The sequence below is a fragment of the Phytophthora sojae genome, assembly GCF_000149755.1.
Source record: "Phytophthora sojae unplaced genomic scaffold PHYSOscaffold_5, whole genome shotgun sequence".
Classification (NCBI taxonomy): Eukaryota; Oomycota; class Peronosporomycetes; order Peronosporales; family Peronosporaceae; genus Phytophthora; species Phytophthora sojae.
In genome coordinates, this window is record NW_009258119.1 from 1,649,125 (window position 1) to 1,665,467 (window position 16,343).

Consider the following 16,343-nt stretch of genomic DNA (forward strand, 5'->3'; position numbering starts at 1 on the left):
GCTGCGGCTGCGAAGCAGGCGCAGGAAATGTGTAATGGAAACGCAAATTTACATACCACAGATACTGTAGGTAACAGGTAAGTCGTAGATTTCAGAGCTTCTTCGTGCAATGCGCGCGACTTTGTTTCTCGTTGAATTGCTGCTTTGGCGATAGCGATAGTGACGGCGCGACCGCGGTGAAGATGCTCACACTATTAAATAAGAGTTTAGCTCTCCCAGCCTATTCATAGCTCTCGTACCTAATATCACCACTATTATATGTCAAATAGGTATGTTTAGATGAGCATCCATTATTATATAGCCTATTGATACAAAATTTTAGGTACTGTAAAAACTGTAATTATGCCCCGTGGGGTATTGCAGCAGTACCCCCCTGCCAACCTGGCATTATGACAAGGGGACACTATTTTAATAGTGCCCTTTAAAAAGGGAGTGGGGCACCAAAACAACTAGCGCTAAAAAGTCTATTTACAGAATGAATTTGACAGTAATCACTGACATTGGTAAGTTGACATACAAACCTGAAGATTATGATGTGAAACATTTGGAATGTTTTGAGGAAAAACTCAGAATTAGATTCAATTTTCCAAATAAAAGGTTGGGGTGGGGCTCAATTTGAGGGTGGGGCACTAACGCAAGTCCCCAGCCAAAGTCGTCAACTTTCATGGGGTGGGGCACTATTAGAGGGAGGGGGCATAATTACAGTTTTTACAGTAGATGTTAGTTAGTTCTGAATATCATTGTGCATTGGGAAAGCTATCGCCGGGAAGTAATTCTGCCGGTATTACCGTACACCTAATATTTTTGGAGCTACCTTTTATTTGTAATAAATTGTAAGAAAACTCTAACTAGTGATAGTTCAGTAAGAGCTACATCTTGAGATTTGACATCGGATCAGGTGTTTTCTTCTTGAACGGATTCCAATCATTCAGTAGAACAAATTTATCGGGCTTGTACGGTACATGTAAGCGGCTTGAAGTTTTGAATAGTGGGCATGTATCGATGTAATAGTGCTGGCTGAAAAGCTGTATCGCCCATGACAATTTATCAGTAATGCCGTATGCACTCGTATGGATACTTTCCAATGTTCAGACGAGAGCATACGTCGCTTAACGAATAATTACATTTTAATTTAAAAAAAAGCTAGAGCTTAGTTGAGAGATGTACACCATAGCCCCGAACTCTCCTACGTTCCAGTTCTTCGTCTTCAGTAGTAGTTAGAGTTTGTCCTGCATCAATACCGAATTACCTATGTTATCACCTTCTTTATGTTATGCCATACACCCCCTAATTGACCAATCACAGGCGTTTCGGGAAGATTGGTGTGCACTGCCCTTTTATACTGACTCACTTGATATTTGTATTGAAACGCGTTTTCTATGCATTTGCTTGGCTAGTAGCCAGGGCACCGAAATGTCGACTCAATATCTCTTCGTGCGGGAGAATTTTCTTCATCCCCAAAACGTACCCAAAGTCCCCTAAAATCCCCCAAAACTTTTTGGGGACTTTCAATAAAAACTGTTTGTTACTCCCCAAAATCTCAATTAAACGTCCCCCAAACTGTCCCCCCAAAATAAATAAATCATAGTATTGGGTAACTAAATATTAGGCTAATTTTATTCCAGAGGCGCGATAGCGCCCGACCAACGGAGGTGAGCGGTTGCGAGGAGCGTAGCCGCAGCAAACCCGCGCGGGGTGCCCGCGAAGCAGGGCCGCGCGGTATTTGCGTAGGCGGGCCCAGCGACGAGCATTCCAGCGAGCCGAACACTGCACTCGCCAGGTGAGAAAATCTTTTTATCGCGAGCGAAGCGAACAGCGGGGGCGCCGAAGGGGCGCCCAGCCAAGCGCAGCGCGGCTGGTTACTCTAAGCTAGATATATAATGGGTCTTAGTAAAAGTTAGGTTCATGGTTCCTAAATATGAGGTTTTACGTTTGGGGATTTTTGGGGTTTTGGAGTGCATTTTGGGGATGAAGAAATGGACGCCTCTTCGTGCCCGGTTGGTTAGGGCATGTTTTTTCATACAAAATTCAAGGCTAAAATAGCGTGTGCAAATCCCCGGAATATGTGTGCAAAACATGCACTTTTGGAAGAGATGACCTCCCCGTCTTTTTATCACGTATCTATAATATTCGCCAATGAAATAGATGTCAACCGTCCATCGCACCTTTTCGTTGCACACGAAAAATGTACTTTTTCAGATTACCATATCCTGTTGTTTGATGTCTTGGATATCAGCTCTTTTTCTACGCTCTTTTTGTCGCTGAATTTGTCTCTTTCTTCGCTTTTCGATGGTATTTTCAGACAATATCAGCTCTTTTTCTACGCTCTTTTGTCGCTGAATTTGTCTCTTTCTTCGCTTTTCGATGGTATTTTCAGATGTTACTAATACTAACTCCACCTGGATGATTAGATACTATATGCGAATGCAAATTTGCATTCCTCGGGCACGAAGAGATAGAGTTCGCTGAAGTGTATGGCATTACATAGGTAATTCGGTACGTACTGTACATTGCAAGTTTCCAAATTACTCGTCTCAAGCTCTCCTTCCAAGTTGGAAGTTCCAACTGGTGTTGTGTACCGGCATCCCTTTGTCATCACATACTGGTTGTTATGACATACAGGCTAATATTAGCCAATCAATGGCATTTTCACCTGAGCACTTGTTATGGCATACAGGCACTCCTCGCCTACCAATTACGCTCAGTTGCGGACTGACTCGGGTGGCCTCGCGTGCCTGACGCAAAGGAGAGGAAGGCATTAAGGCATTCGGTGACGTCGTCCCCGGCTGCCGAGAAGCTCAAAGTACTTGACCAAGCATGGCAATATCCTCCCCTGCCACCATCAACAATTTCTACCCTGCACTACCCAACCAAAGTCGGCAAACGCTCACACAGAGCTGGAAGCGCGGTCGCGCCAGCATCGAGCTGCTGTACGCAGAGCCAAGCAGAGCAGACAAGCGAAAAGCCCAGACGGTGGGTGTAGGTACCGTATTGACACCGCTTGGCAAGGACAGATCCTCGCTAAACTTGCTGCGGACTTGCCAGCTAAAGGCAATAGAGCTCAGGGTGTCAAAATGTACAACGCTGGTCAAACAGGCGTCTTAGCTTATTGTCTATTTGGCGTTGATAAGGCGGTAGGCCAAGATCTGCGACTGACGACTTCGACGAAGAGTTTTGTTGCTAGATAAATAGATGCACATGCTTGCCTTGCATTGCTCCAACTGTAGATCGAGTTTCAGCTTGTTTGTGCGGTTAGGGTAAATAGGTGTAGGTGGGTTGTATCATACACATACCGTATAATCGTAGTCCTAGGCGACAACCTCCGGACATGGATTATCACCATCTGGTCATTACAACTACTAATTATCAAATTGAAGCTGCCGTTTTATTATTCATCCTCAACATTATCGCTGTCGCTACTGTGACTGCCGCTACCGGTATCATCGTCCGAGCTGTCGTCCCCCTCACTGCTACCACTGTCGCTACCGATATCGTCGTCAGAGTCCATTTCTCCTTCAGCTAAGTTGTGCTTTTGCAGTGACGCAATAACTGCGTCTGTATCAACCTCAGCACAAGCGTCAATAGCCGGTGGGCGTGTATCCATCAGTAGCCCCGCGCGTGAGAATCCGCTGACGATTGTTTCACGTGATAACCCGTCCCAACTTGACATGATCCATTTGGTGATGTCCCGCCGCGACGGCCCGACCAAAGCGAAAGGCTTCTCTTTAAATTCGTCCCGGAGAATGGCGACTCTGCGATCGGCTTCCTGCTGGTCATACTGCTTGCGTGTGCTTAGAATATCTGCAGCGAGCTTGCTCCTTTTTTGTTGTCGGGCCTTTTCTGCACTGTTGTACTTCCTAAGTTGGTCGCGCAGTGTTTCAATCCAAATCGATCGTAGTAAACCTTTAAAAGGTTTATTCCACGAAATATCTGCTGGTTGACAGACATACGTATACTTTGGCGGCACCTTCAGTAGGACAACGTTGAGCGAGACAGCATAATCTTTTACCTCCTTCGTCCAATGCGAGCTAAAATCGTCCCACAACAGCAAGACCTTGTCGTCCGGGTTCTCACGGTTGGCAAAATAAACCTCCAAAAAATTTAGAGATAAATCCGCGTTCCACCACGCAGTTTTGTTTCCAAAGATCCGACAGGGAAACGTTTTCTGCAGGGTTTTCACTTCACGCCAAATGGTTGTACCGAACCCATTTCTGATCTCACCGTTCTCAGCGCGTCTTGCTTCCGTCTTGGCGTCTGACGTCTTGAATATAATGAATGGGTCGCACTTTACACCATCCGAATCTGCTAAAAGCATAACAGTTGCACGGTGTTTATCTTTATTAGTGCATTTGATCCAAACCGTCTTCGTGTCCTTTGCTAAGATAGTTTTCTTCGGCACGTGTTCAAAAAATACAGCTAGAAAGTATGTTAGACGTCTAGCATTAAATCACAATAAGAAATAAAACATTTTCGCACCTGTTTGGTCTGCGTTGAATACTTTGGTGCAGTTTTGTTCGACAGCAGTTTGAAGTACCAAGGCGCGAAATGCTTGGGCAGCCTCGGCCGCGTCTTGAGGAGTGGTTTGGCCTTGACGCGTTCTTGTGCGCAACGACAGTCTGTGTCGCCTCATGAACAGCTTCATCCAAGTTGAGGAGGCGGAGAACTTGTCGGGAGCAATATCAGATTCCTTAGCCACTTCCATTGCCTTTGTTTTCAGCATGAACCGGGACACAGGAATTCCTTCCTTCATAAATGTGTTGATCCACCGGACGATCTCTTCTTCTGCCTCGAGGCTCAAGACGGTGCCATCTCCGAGCTTCCGAGAGTTAAGATGGCGTGCTCGGCCAGATGCACACGCTGACTGTATTGAAGCGGAGGCCTTTTTCCATTTGCTGATCTGCTTTTCTTTTGCTCTGTGGTCTTTTCGTGTGAGCTGCCCGTAGAAGTGCAGAATGGTGGCCTTGATGGAGTTGCCCTTGTTGAGAAACTTGAGGACGTCTCGCTTGTCGCCGTAGGCCACGGCAACTCGTTTGTATTGCTTTCGGCGCTTACTGGAGCCTGTGATGCACGGTCGACCCATGCTTCCTTCCCGCGCTGAAGCTTAATGCGATACTGCTCTTTTAGAACCAATGGCGCGTAAAAATAACCGATCCCATATGAAAAGTACTGACCAATCGCAATGGCTAGATGTAGTTGTCGCCAATGACTAAACGTCGCCAAGGACTAAAACTATACGGTACTAGCTGAGCACCTCGTTCACTGCGCTTCCTCGCTGCTAATTTGGGGCGACACTAAATATTGTGCCCTACACAAAATTTCGCGATGCCCCCCCCCCCCCCCCCCAGAGCCGATCGAAACATTTTCATACAAGAAAGCTTAACAGCCTGATACGCTCAGAAACCATTTAATTTGTCGTCAAACTTCATTTATTTGACCTGTAGTGCTAGGAGTAAGCGAGTGTATCGAGATTGTGTATCAACACTTCACACGCATGCCTCATGCGCAGACCTCTACCAATACGGGAATTTCCGAATTTTTCCTATATCCTGGCGATCACTGACAGAATATGGGAGAAATTTTGAAGGTTCTACATCGTTTGAAGTGCTTTCTTGGAGCTATCCGCCAGTGTTGATAGTCTGTTCGATTTGCTTTATCTGTAACTGTTGTGTACTTTGACGTAGCTGCTTTGTATAGCAAGCTGCATGACGGTTTTGCGGTCCTCCGCTGTCTAATCTTCTGCTGATCGATTTTGATAACCTGACATTTTCCTTTAGTGCGCTACTACACCGTTGCCGAGCCCTGGAACTCTCGGTTAATCTTACCTCCGCACAAAAGTACGCTGAAAATAGTTGTACTTTTGAAATCGAATAACGGTAGGCAATTGGGTAGCAACAGGACAACAGGAATAATGTTTATTTCACAGCGCTTTAGCAACACTTGCATTAGCAATCCTTTCGTGGCCAGCTGGTATCCCCGAGTTGACGTGTATTGCGCCTTTTAGTCTTTGTGCCACTTTTTGTTTGAGATTGAGGCTCTGTACTTGCAAGAGGACGGAACAGTAGGTTGGATCAGTGCTTATTTTATTAATGTCTTAGGGAAACCTGACGAGATACCCCTTCGAAAACTATTTCATGAGACGCCCTTCACGGCCAGCACTAACCATATGCCCCTCATTTAAAATTCGCCTCATAGGAATGACATACAAAGAACCACTGAAAGTGGTGAGAACGTAGGCATACTTTATCTCTCTGCTGGAGATTATACCTCTCCTTCACTTTCATAAAAGAGCTCGATAGAGCATTTTTTACCATCAGGTTTGAGTCAGGTTTGACATCAATATGACCTTTCCGTGACTTCCTTTTCGAGCTTGCAGCTCTCTCTCTCTCTCTCTCGGACATAATGATTCCTCAACATGTACTGATATTATTCATCTCAAGTCGACCACACCACTAACAACGCAGTATACATCAAAAAGACATGTATCAGCATTTTTGCCGGGAACTTATCAGCACTTTTAGCCGCGAACTTCTCATTTTTCTAGTGAATCCGTACCAGATGACAATTGTATAAGTTTCCGCACACCACGATTCCGGTTTGTCGGCGACAATCGGTGTTTAACGTGAAATAATGCTGTAGATAATAGCAAGTCATGAATACAATAGGTACAAACTGCAATAATTGTGAACGCAGCAAGAATGATTGCCGCCAGCCTCCTTGTCGCTCCATAACTCAAAGTCTAATAGAACTAATGCATTACAGAGTATTCGTTAAGCATCCCAGTATTACCTTCATTAGCGATGTTGCGTGGTTGCTACATGTATAATGTTCGTAATTTTGACTAATGATCCAGTTACTGGGTCCGATTTCTCACAAATGGGACCTTAGATAACGCTGTGAAACTTGAGATAATGATTCGTAAACCTATTTAGTCGTTAACAATTCGATCCATACGGCGTGCAGTAGCAGTCTGGCTTCGCTTTAGCTTAATATACTTCAAGCAACAACTCACTACTAAGTAGTAAATAGTGAATCCCAGATTTTCCATATTTTGCTCTTCGAAAAAAGATCATATTTGCTGATAAAGAGGGAAAGATGATTTTTCCCGCATAAGTGGAGGTCTGCTCATGCGAACAAGTTTCAGTAAAAAGCTTAGGATGGGTTTTCACTAGTGCTGCATATGAGACTTTCGTACAAATACATAGTTTTTAGTATTAGGGAAACTAATGAGCACCTTCGTAAGCTGGTTGTCTACAGAGCTGGCAATTTGGGTTTAACCATTAGGTTTTTCCCTGGTTTAAACTCAAAAACCTACCAGTCGAATTTTGCTGGGTTTTAGGTTCAACTTCATCATAGTTACTACTTACTGCGACTTTCCTCGTTGCTTCTGCACAGGATGCTGATATGACATAGATATATTGCGGCGGGGCGTGTTTTAGCTGACGATCGACGTGGGGTTGTAACCATTCCCACACAGGGCCAGTATGCCCTGTGTGGGAGAACGCCAGAGGCCCCTGACTTATGATTGAATGACGCTGCTACTCTGTTATCAGTCAAATGAAGCTTTAACCAGCAACGAAGAACGGGGCTAAAGAGATGCATCCGCATCTGTGTCTCAATCTGGATGAAGAGGAATATGGGGGGAAATTGGTGATTTTCAATTGAAATCTGTCAGCCATGAACACAATCAGCAATAATTGCATTCTGTGCGTGCATCCATCGCATTTGGCAAAGGCATCCGTGAGTTGTGCGTGCGCCTCAATGCTTCAACGAGCACCTTTACCGAGGCTTACAAAGTCGACGCTAGTGCATTAGCAGCGATGCATACGGGTTCGTCGTACATAATAGAAGTGCCGATGACGACTAGCCAAGGCGAACCCGTGCATGCGTATCGGACCTAAAGAAACGGATGCTGCATCAGTGATGCACATCGGAACGAACAACAACATATTAAGTAGTAAGGTAAACACCTTATATATGCGTTGGGGTGAAGAGGGTGATACATCAGAGTGAGTATGACAGTGGACGATGTCCGGTTTAAACCCAGTGAAATCAGTTTAAACCTATCCAAAAACCCAGAACCTAATTCATTTTTTGAAAATCAACAGGTTTTTCCAGCTCTGGTTGTCTACTGATATGTCCTTCTTAGTTTAGCAGTCCAGTACGGATGTACGGCCACGCAGACTGTAGGTATTTCAATAAGTAGGACAGCATGAAGACACTTATTTGTCACTGTGCTTTTATTTTGCAGCGTGCAGAATGCTCTGTGATAGATTGCAGCAACACTTTTTGTTTCCCTTGCTTCGGATGGATTCTAGGACGATTAAATCATTTCGGTCGCATGATACATTTATTTAGGGCGGGGTATGCACATTCATGTGTCCTCGACGGTAATTCTAGAAACATGGACTACACCACCTTAATATTATCAGTAGCGACATATCGTTCCCACTATAATAGCGCGTGCTTAAATCTTCGGGACGTATTTTTATTCTCTCTCTCCCAAGCCTCCCAAGATACTTCTCGATTGTAAAATATTGTTTACAGCATACGCTAACGGCAAGTATGCCCGTGTTGGGGCTCACATAGCTAAGACTTACAGATCTATACTGTGCAGACATCAATACTTTTTGCATACGAGTACATGTTTTTAGAACACCACGTAGCCCAGTTGGCAGATCCACAGGTAGAGCTCAATCGAGTCGATCAGCTTTAGCATCGGTCGGCGCGGATACGATTCCGCACAACATCGTCAACAAAACGAAGAAACCCAAAACAAGAGTTGGTCACTGAATTTACGAAATTATTTAGCAATAGCACAATACCGTGTTGTGCTTACACAACAGTCGTATTGACAATACGATTGTTGTGTAGCATTAATTATTTAGCAATGCATTTTACGCCCAACCACAATACAATACGTATGCCTACCGCTGGTACTTGCATCGACACTCCAAGACTGAGGAGTAGTACGATTTTCTTTGTGGGTCAATGGCGAGGTACGATCCGTAGCGTAGCAAGGCAAGTGGACACGCCGAGGACAACGGAAGCCTAATCACGCCGAGTACAACGGGATGTTCTCACGCTCACCGTTGCTGTCATTCTTTATCGTGTTCAGGAACAGCAGTCCCTAGGACGAGCACAAGATGTCCATGACGATCGGCAGCACTGCGTCCCAGTATATGGGGTCTGTGAGCACGAAGACGGTGGCGAACGGCTGCGTGTCGAAGCGTCTGTTGCGCTTCAGCCTATTGGGCACTGAAGTCCAGGTATATAATACGTGGGGAAGTGCTTGTGCGGGTGGTCTACCGTGGTGACCCGTGACCGGCGTAGTCCTTGTCCATGCCATCACGAGGTCGTCATCATGCTTGCCAGCCAGCGCGCATGGGTCATGCAGTGCATGTGCATGACATGCACATGCTCGTAGCGCGCGCACGCCGCCGCTTGAGCTCTGCTCAGCTTCCTTGCTACCGCCGTGGGTAATGGTGGCGAACGGATTGGCGCCTGCAACTCCTGCAGCACGTCACGTGCCCGCGTTTTGCTACAACAGCACGGCGTCTGAGCCGAAGGTGGAGCCGCGGTAGCCAGAGGCGCTGCGGCTGCCGCGCATGGCTGGGAGGGAGGGGGGTCTACGCAGAGCGTTCGTGAGCGCGCTCGTCCTAAGCGTGTGTCAGGCGCCCGCCCAAATCCACGCCGTCGCCGGTGCCTCTTACTCTGTGCTCGTGTGTCCTGCTCCCAGTGCACCAACCGACCTGGCCGCATCCAAGGGCGGTCCTGGAAGAGGCGTGTCGAATGCGTGAGGTGACGGCAAGCAACCTGCGGCATGCAATAGCAATAGCTAAGCAGCAGAGCTATTCTAAATAGACCTTCAACAAGCGCACTTACCCCGATATCCGTGCAATACGGCGCTAAAGCAGGGTGAATAGTTCAGCAAAGCAGAGTACCCATTTAGCTAAAATAATGCGGTTTTAAGCCAAATCCACTTTAGAAGGCTCACAACCCATAGATACCGTATTTGGAAGAGGCCTCCTAAAAGACGGGCCTCAGTTTAATGGTTTTCGCACCCTTTGCTGGAGGCTAAGTCCCTGAACTGCTTTGAATAGTCACTCGGAACCGTTGGACATTGAGCCTGAAAGGATCTTATACAGAGGTAAATTGCTGCATTTTTGCCCCCGGGAGAGGCAACAATTAAACCTTTCCCTAGCCCTATCTATAAATTCATCGAAAGAAAGCAAATCAGAGCGATAAAACAGAGCGATTTCATTATAGGGGGGGCTTCGCCCCGCATGTGATGACAAAGGGATGCCGGTACCACGGCAGCGCGAGCATCGACAGTGCTTTTCACCATCCAGTGATGAAATGGCCCAGCGAAATGTCGAGCGGCAATTGTTCCAGCAGCGGTGCTTCGGGGTCCGGAGGTCTTGGAGGCATTTCCTTACTCCCTTTGCTTTCATCAGAGACTCCTATCACCTGGTTAGCGTACAGCCATGCGATGCACCGTTGCATGGGCCGTCGCCGCACTCCTGGCGCAGGCCGACGTTTCCTCGGCGACACCAGCATCTCTACTAACTACAACCGACATCCAACGTTTAGTGCATTCGACCGTCGTTAGCCAGCGAAATCTCCCCACAACGAGGCTGCTGAGGGTTCATAAGCTCTCAAGCCTGGATGACGAAGAAAGAGGCCTCCCCGTGTCCGGTCTCGAAGCAGTCGCCAACTCGGTCAAGTCCACAGTCTCCGTGGAGAAGCTCCGGGAGTGGCTCAAGAGAGGCGAGAGCACGGACGACGTCTTCAAGCTCCTGACGCTCGACAAGGCCGCCGACGACCTCCTGGCCAACCTCAACTTGAACGCCTGGATCAACTACATCAAGCTCTTCAACGAAGAAAACCCGACCCAGAAGGTCAGTCTGATCGCCACCCTCACGGCCAAATACGGCGACGACGGCCTGGCCAAGCTCATCGAGGCGGCCAAGAAGGTCCCGAGTACCGAGGACATCGCCAAACGGGTGCAGGCCGAGCAGCTCCAGAGCTGGCTGGCGGACATGAAGACCACCAAGGAGGTATTCGCTCTGTTGGCACTCGACAAGGCAGCGGACGATCTCCTGGCCAGCCCGCTGCTCAACACGTGGCTCAGCTACATGAAGCTCGTCAACGAGGACAGCACCAAGAAGACGAGTTTGCTCGCCACGCTCACGGCCCACTACGGAGCGGACGGCGTGTCCAAGATGATCGAGTCGGCCAAGCGCGTGCCAAGTACTGCGACGATGGCCAAGCGACTGGAGAACGAGCAGATCCGGCGGTGGATCGCCGACGAAATGTACCCGATCGACGTCTTCACCTTGCTGAAACTCGACAAGTCCGGAGCTCAACTCTTCACGCAGCCTCAGGTAAACACTTGGCTCAAGTTCGTGGACGACTTCGGGAAGGCCAACCCCAACACGGAGAAGACGTTGTTCGCGGTCTTGCAGAAGCGCTACGACGAGCCGACGCTGGTGCAGATGCTCATCAAGGCAAAGAACATCCCGAGCATGGAGAGTGTCGCGGTTCGAATCCAAGCCGAGCAGACCAAGTTCTGGTTGGGTGTCGACGTTGAAACTGCAAAGGAGCCTGCTAGAGTTTTCGAGTTACTCCGACTGAACTTTATGTATGATGGACCAACGCTGTTTAGCAGCCCGCAATTCAACGCGTGGATCAAGTACACGGAGGAGTACCGCAAGATTTACTTTGGATCCGAACATACCATCATCTCATCGATGGAGGCGTTCTTTGATACCAAGATTGTAGCGACAATGATTGCTACTGCGAGCAAGAAAACAAGTACAGCCAGTATCGCGAAACGACTGGAGACCGAGTTGTTGCGGGATTGGTCCAAGGCTTTACAAACTCCAGGACAAGTGTTTACCAAGTTAGAGCTTACCGTGGATTACAAGCTGTTTGAGCGGACACTTTTCCCGCTTTGGTCGAAATACGTGGCGTACTTCAGCGAAGTGGAACCGAGCTTCAAGGTGACTTTGCTCAACCAGCTGACGAAGATCTACGGTGAGAGAGACCTGTGTAAGGTTCTCGTTAGAGCGGAGAAGGTGCCCAAAACGCATGACATCGCGACGGACCTGCTGAATGCACAGCTGAGTTTGTGGCTCAAGCAGGAAACGGACCCAATGAAGGTCTACCAGTTGTTGCGCGTGGGAAGAGCAGCGGAGAACGATGCCAACAGGCTGCTGTACATCAAATACGTTAAGGACTATGCACTTGACACTAAAATTTACTAGCTTTAATGCGGATCCAACGGTTGCGAATTTTGACTCTGATCACGACGGGAGGCATTCTCTGGTTGGCCAATTCAAAGGCTGCATGGTTCTAGCTGCTATACGTTCGAGGTATATCATACACAGCTATTGGTAAAAACAGCATGTAATACTACGTAAGTGGTACGTAAGTACTACTAAGTACTTTGAAGTACTTTAGATACAGTAGTACACATGTAGTAAGCGCCGGATCGGTCAATTTTCAACGTGTTTTCGCGCGAAAGTATGGTGCTCGTCGCCACAGTAACCTGCTGTCGACCAACAAGGTGAAAACTACAGTTGTTAAGTTTTACCAACACGGAAGAAGTAATGCCGTGGCTGCTAGTTTGTCCGTGCAAGACTACTTTATCCAAAATCAAATGAAATACTTCGAATACAACGATTTGACGCAGCGGAGCAGGAAAGTATGGTTGTGAAACTTACTTTTACGGTAAGCAGTGCCACCACGGAGAGCACAAGTTTCATTCTGAAGTAGCATTTATTCATCTGCGCATTGAAGGGTGTCAGTGAAGAGTGCATTTACTTGCAACTCGCTCGTTCCTTTGTTTCCTGCTACCACATTTTCTCGTGCATGACCAGCACGAGCTACAGTACTTCCTAGAGGTGGAGTTGACGTTAGCTGGTCGACTCAATTGTTAATCTTGGCGACTAGCGAATTGAGTCGCGCGTCTGGGTTGGCTGCGACTGCTGCACGTTGCAACCATCTCGCCTGACTCGTTGAAGCGACGGTTCAGTTTGCGACCTACACTTGTGATGATGCCTAGCCACCACACACTTGCCGGGCACCCTCTAGCGAGTGCATCCTATAGTTGGCATGGCTACATCTGCATTTCAGTCTAAACTGAAGCTTTCGTGTAGTTGAGGACTTTTAATCGACGCCGACCAGCCTGTTTGCAACCTTTAAGTCGTAGGAGAGTGTGCCTTGCGCAATGTTCACCAGTGAGTGCACTGTACTGTAGCTCAAACCCCGAAGTTACAAGCAAAGCTTACAAGCAGAAAAACAAGCTTCTGCTTGGTGGTAAAACCTTCGTTCTCTGATAACCCTGTGTAATTGCTGTACGATGCGACGACAGGCCATCTGGTTCCGATTGAAATCGCCTGTTGCTGTTACCACCTCGTCGCTCTCAGAACACATGCACCTGTAACAACCATTACGTCACCACTCCAATCTCCCGCGAACGAAATCGCCCATACAAACCGCCATGTCTCGAGTCGCAGAACCGCATTGGCCCACAACTGCAACACACGCCTTGGATCAAGTGTCCGGCTCCTTCCTTTCTTTCCCCACAATACCGAAATCCCTCTCAGTCACACCGCACAGAAAAGCTGCCGACCCAGCACACCAGAGCAGCATTTCGCCACAGGACGAGAAGAAGCGCTAGCCCCAAGGCAAGGCGAGTCAAGGCAAAGGCCGCCCCCGGCAGGACGACTCCGCCAAAGAAAACTGCAGCCAAGAACAGCAAAAGTGTAGCCATCTTGCTCTGCGCGTAGCGTCCGTCGAGCAGATTACGCGCCACTTGTCTTGACTGGCTACTAGACCCCGCAGCCATGATGTACTCGCCCGAGCTGTCCATGGCGCTGGCCCACCGCCAGCGTCGCCGGGCCAGCACCAGCGCGTGCAAGCGCTCTCTGACCGAGGGCGCCGTCCACGGGGCCACGAGCGGGCCGAGCGGCAGCGGCCGCAGTCTCCTGGCCTCCACCTCGTCTCGACTGAGCTTCTCCGGCCGCAAGAGCGGCGGCTTCGACGCCAGCGGCAACGACCTGCTGGAGGACGCGCAGGTGCCCACGGCCGTCAAGTGCCTGGAGCTCGTGACGCTCGAGCTGTCCGTGACCAAGAAGCACGCGGACGTGCGGTACGTCATGACGGTGCGGCACTGCGAGCTCAACGCGGCGTGGCGCCACGCGCGGTCGTTTGACGAGTACCGCAAGCTGCAGCAGCGACTGCTCAAGAAGCTGCAGCACGGCCACTTCTGCGACGCCGACTGCCCGTGGCTCTATGGGTTTCTCAAGAGCTACTTCCCCAAGAAGTTCATCTTCACCTTCTCCAACGACCGCGTCGTGGAGCAGCGCAAGCAGACGCTCGAGCGCTTCTTCGCGGCGCTCTACGGCTTTTTATCGGACCGCAAGAACTTCTGCTGCTCGGTGGTCATGACCACGTTCGCGGACGAGCTGGTCGAGTTCATCTACGGCGACGCGCTGCAGCAGTACGGACTCGAGAACCCCGTCAAGTCGTCGGTGCTGGAGCCCGAGGACAGGATGTTGCTGCTCAGGGGGAGCGCCGACTACAGCGCCAAGTGGGAAGAGCCGGCCACGCCCCAGAAGCTGCCGCTGATGGAGAGAGAGTCGTTCAAGCAGCAACAACAGCAGCAGATCAGCAGACAGTCGTCGCTCACCAACTCGCTCCGAGGATCCCTCACGGACGACGATGTCGTGAACGACCTCAACGCCGGCAACTGCGGGATTTGCGGCTCCCCACTGTGTGGCGTCGCGTTCGGCAGCTCCTCGTCGTCATCGGCTCTGACCGTGTCCAGTCTGGAAGACAGCAGCAGATCTATCGGCTCGAACGCTGTACCCCCGCTATCTCGAAGCAGCAGCAATAGCACGGGTAGCAACAGCGGCGTGTTCAATCCTCCGTGGCTGGGCACGCTCAAGCCTCCCGGTAATAACGGAGGCAGCGCCAACAGCTTCGGCGGCTCGCGACGCAGCAGCAGCAGTGCAAGCCGACGACGAGCGGCCACGTACTACCTGACGACGCTCAGCTGTGGCCATCAATTCCACGACGAGTGCATCGTGCCGAAACTCAACGAGTCGCTCAAGTGTCCGACGTGTGGACGCATCCAGACCAACGATTAAAAAGCTGCAGACGACGCCATTCAACTATCACTACTGCAGCACAGTATGAACCACGTAACTTCGGGGACAAACGGAAGTCAAAGAGGCGATGAACATATCCATAGGCCGCTGTATTAGAGGAAGACTCCGTTATGCAACGCGTACACTCCGAGAGAGAGAGCCCTTTTGCCCATTTCCCAGTGTTCACTTCATTTCCTGCGGTGCAGATACCACGTCGCGTCGCCCCAAGCTTCCTGCGTGACCGTGAGTTGACGCAGTTCGACGAAGTTCTGGGCGTCCGGAAGCTTGTGCGTGGCCGTGATGACGATAGCTCCCGACTTGCAGCAGAGCGCGAGCTTGCGGGCCAACGCGTGCATCAGTCGCTCGCCAAAGCACGTCGAGTTGAGGAACACGAGATCCACGTTGGCCGGCCAGTCCACGACCAGCGCGTCTCCTTGAGTAAAAGTGATGCGCGTCCGCTTCTTCTGCATCGAGAGCGCGAAGTTTGGCTTGATGAGCTTCTCCCAGCGTTGCAGAACCTCTTGGGAGATGCCGTGCAGTCCCTCGAGCACTTCAATGCCGTAACAAGCGTCGAAGTCGTGCAACAAGGCGGCAGCGAAGACGGCTTTGCCGCTGCCCGAGCCAATGTCGAGAAACGTCCCGCCGGGCTTCTTGAGCACATGGTGCCACCGCTTCAGCACGTCCAGCACCACTTTGAACGGCACGAAGGCGATCTCCCCGTACACGAGGCTCATGGAGATGTACTCGCGTTCGCGACGTTCCTCTCTCGAGGCCTTCTTGGCCACTTGAAGCGGGTGTTCCTGGTACAGCGTCTTGAAGATCTGCGTCATGGCAGCCATGGTCTCTTCAGACAGGGCCGACACCACGACGGACTGGTTCGTGGGGCTTGAATTGACAGAAGAATCGTCCTCTTCTTCATAGTCGCTGCTGTCCTGTTCGTCCACTCGATCTTCTGGAGCTAAGTGGTGCTTGGTGGAGATATCCTGCAGGTCATCAGAGTCGTCGTCGACTGCGTACGAAGCCATGGGCGAGAGAGATCTAGGCGAAGCTGCGACGCTTGACAAGGATCCGAGTGGTTGATGAATGAACGGACGCTGCAATGCGTGACGAGATCTTGGGGAAGCTGTTTAAGTGGACCTAACGAGCTCTGGGGTAGTTCTCCATCGTGTCTTGCTGGTTCATCCAGCT

At 49.7% G+C, this 16,343-nt stretch overlaps 7 protein-coding genes across 7 annotated transcripts; 2 read left to right on the plus strand and 5 right to left on the minus strand.

Moving 5' to 3' along the window:
- Window positions 1–3,607: 3,607 nt before the first annotated feature.
- On the minus strand, window positions 3,608–4,060 carry PHYSODRAFT_413760 (hypothetical protein; the record flags this gene model as incomplete). Its single annotated transcript, XM_009530374.1, has 2 exons — window positions 3,608–3,723; window positions 3,847–4,060. Coding segments are annotated over 2 exons (330 nt in total), but the record flags the coding sequence as incomplete, so codon positions are not given.
- Window positions 4,061–4,177: 117 nt separating this feature from the next.
- Window positions 4,178–4,393, minus strand: PHYSODRAFT_413238 (hypothetical protein; the record flags this gene model as incomplete). Its single annotated transcript, XM_009530375.1, has 1 exon — window positions 4,178–4,393. A coding segment is annotated over one exon (216 nt), but the record flags the coding sequence as incomplete, so codon positions are not given.
- A 213-nt stretch (window positions 4,394–4,606) lies between these two features.
- Window positions 4,607–5,080, minus strand: PHYSODRAFT_420657 (hypothetical protein; the record flags this gene model as incomplete). The annotated part of the gene is made up of 1 exon (XM_009530376.1): window positions 4,607–5,080. A coding segment is annotated over one exon (474 nt), but the record flags the coding sequence as incomplete, so codon positions are not given.
- Window positions 5,081–9,127: 4,047 nt separating this feature from the next.
- Window positions 9,128–9,607, minus strand: PHYSODRAFT_333214 (hypothetical protein; the record flags this gene model as incomplete). The annotated part of the gene is made up of 3 exons (XM_009530377.1): window positions 9,128–9,255; window positions 9,307–9,464; window positions 9,543–9,607. The coding sequence occupies 3 exons, from the start codon at window positions 9,605–9,607 to the stop codon at window positions 9,128–9,130; spliced, it is 351 nt and encodes a 116-aa protein (XP_009528672.1).
- Window positions 9,608–10,484: 877 nt separating this feature from the next.
- On the plus strand, window positions 10,485–12,266 carry PHYSODRAFT_286223 (hypothetical protein; the record flags this gene model as incomplete). Its single annotated transcript, XM_009530378.1, has 1 exon — window positions 10,485–12,266. The coding sequence occupies one exon, from the start codon at window positions 10,485–10,487 to the stop codon at window positions 12,264–12,266; it is 1,782 nt and encodes a 593-aa protein (XP_009528673.1).
- A 1,584-nt stretch (window positions 12,267–13,850) lies between these two features.
- Window positions 13,851–15,155, plus strand: PHYSODRAFT_333216 (hypothetical protein; the record flags this gene model as incomplete). The annotated part of the gene is made up of 1 exon (XM_009530379.1): window positions 13,851–15,155. The coding sequence occupies one exon, from the start codon at window positions 13,851–13,853 to the stop codon at window positions 15,153–15,155; it is 1,305 nt and encodes a 434-aa protein (XP_009528674.1).
- A 188-nt stretch (window positions 15,156–15,343) lies between these two features.
- PHYSODRAFT_506723 (hypothetical protein) lies at window positions 15,344–15,994 on the minus strand (the record flags this gene model as incomplete). Its single annotated transcript, XM_009530380.1, has 1 exon — window positions 15,344–15,994. One exon carries the CDS (start codon window positions 15,992–15,994, stop codon window positions 15,344–15,346), a length of 651 nt encoding a protein of 216 aa, XP_009528675.1.
- Between the last annotated feature and the right edge of the window lie 349 nt (window positions 15,995–16,343).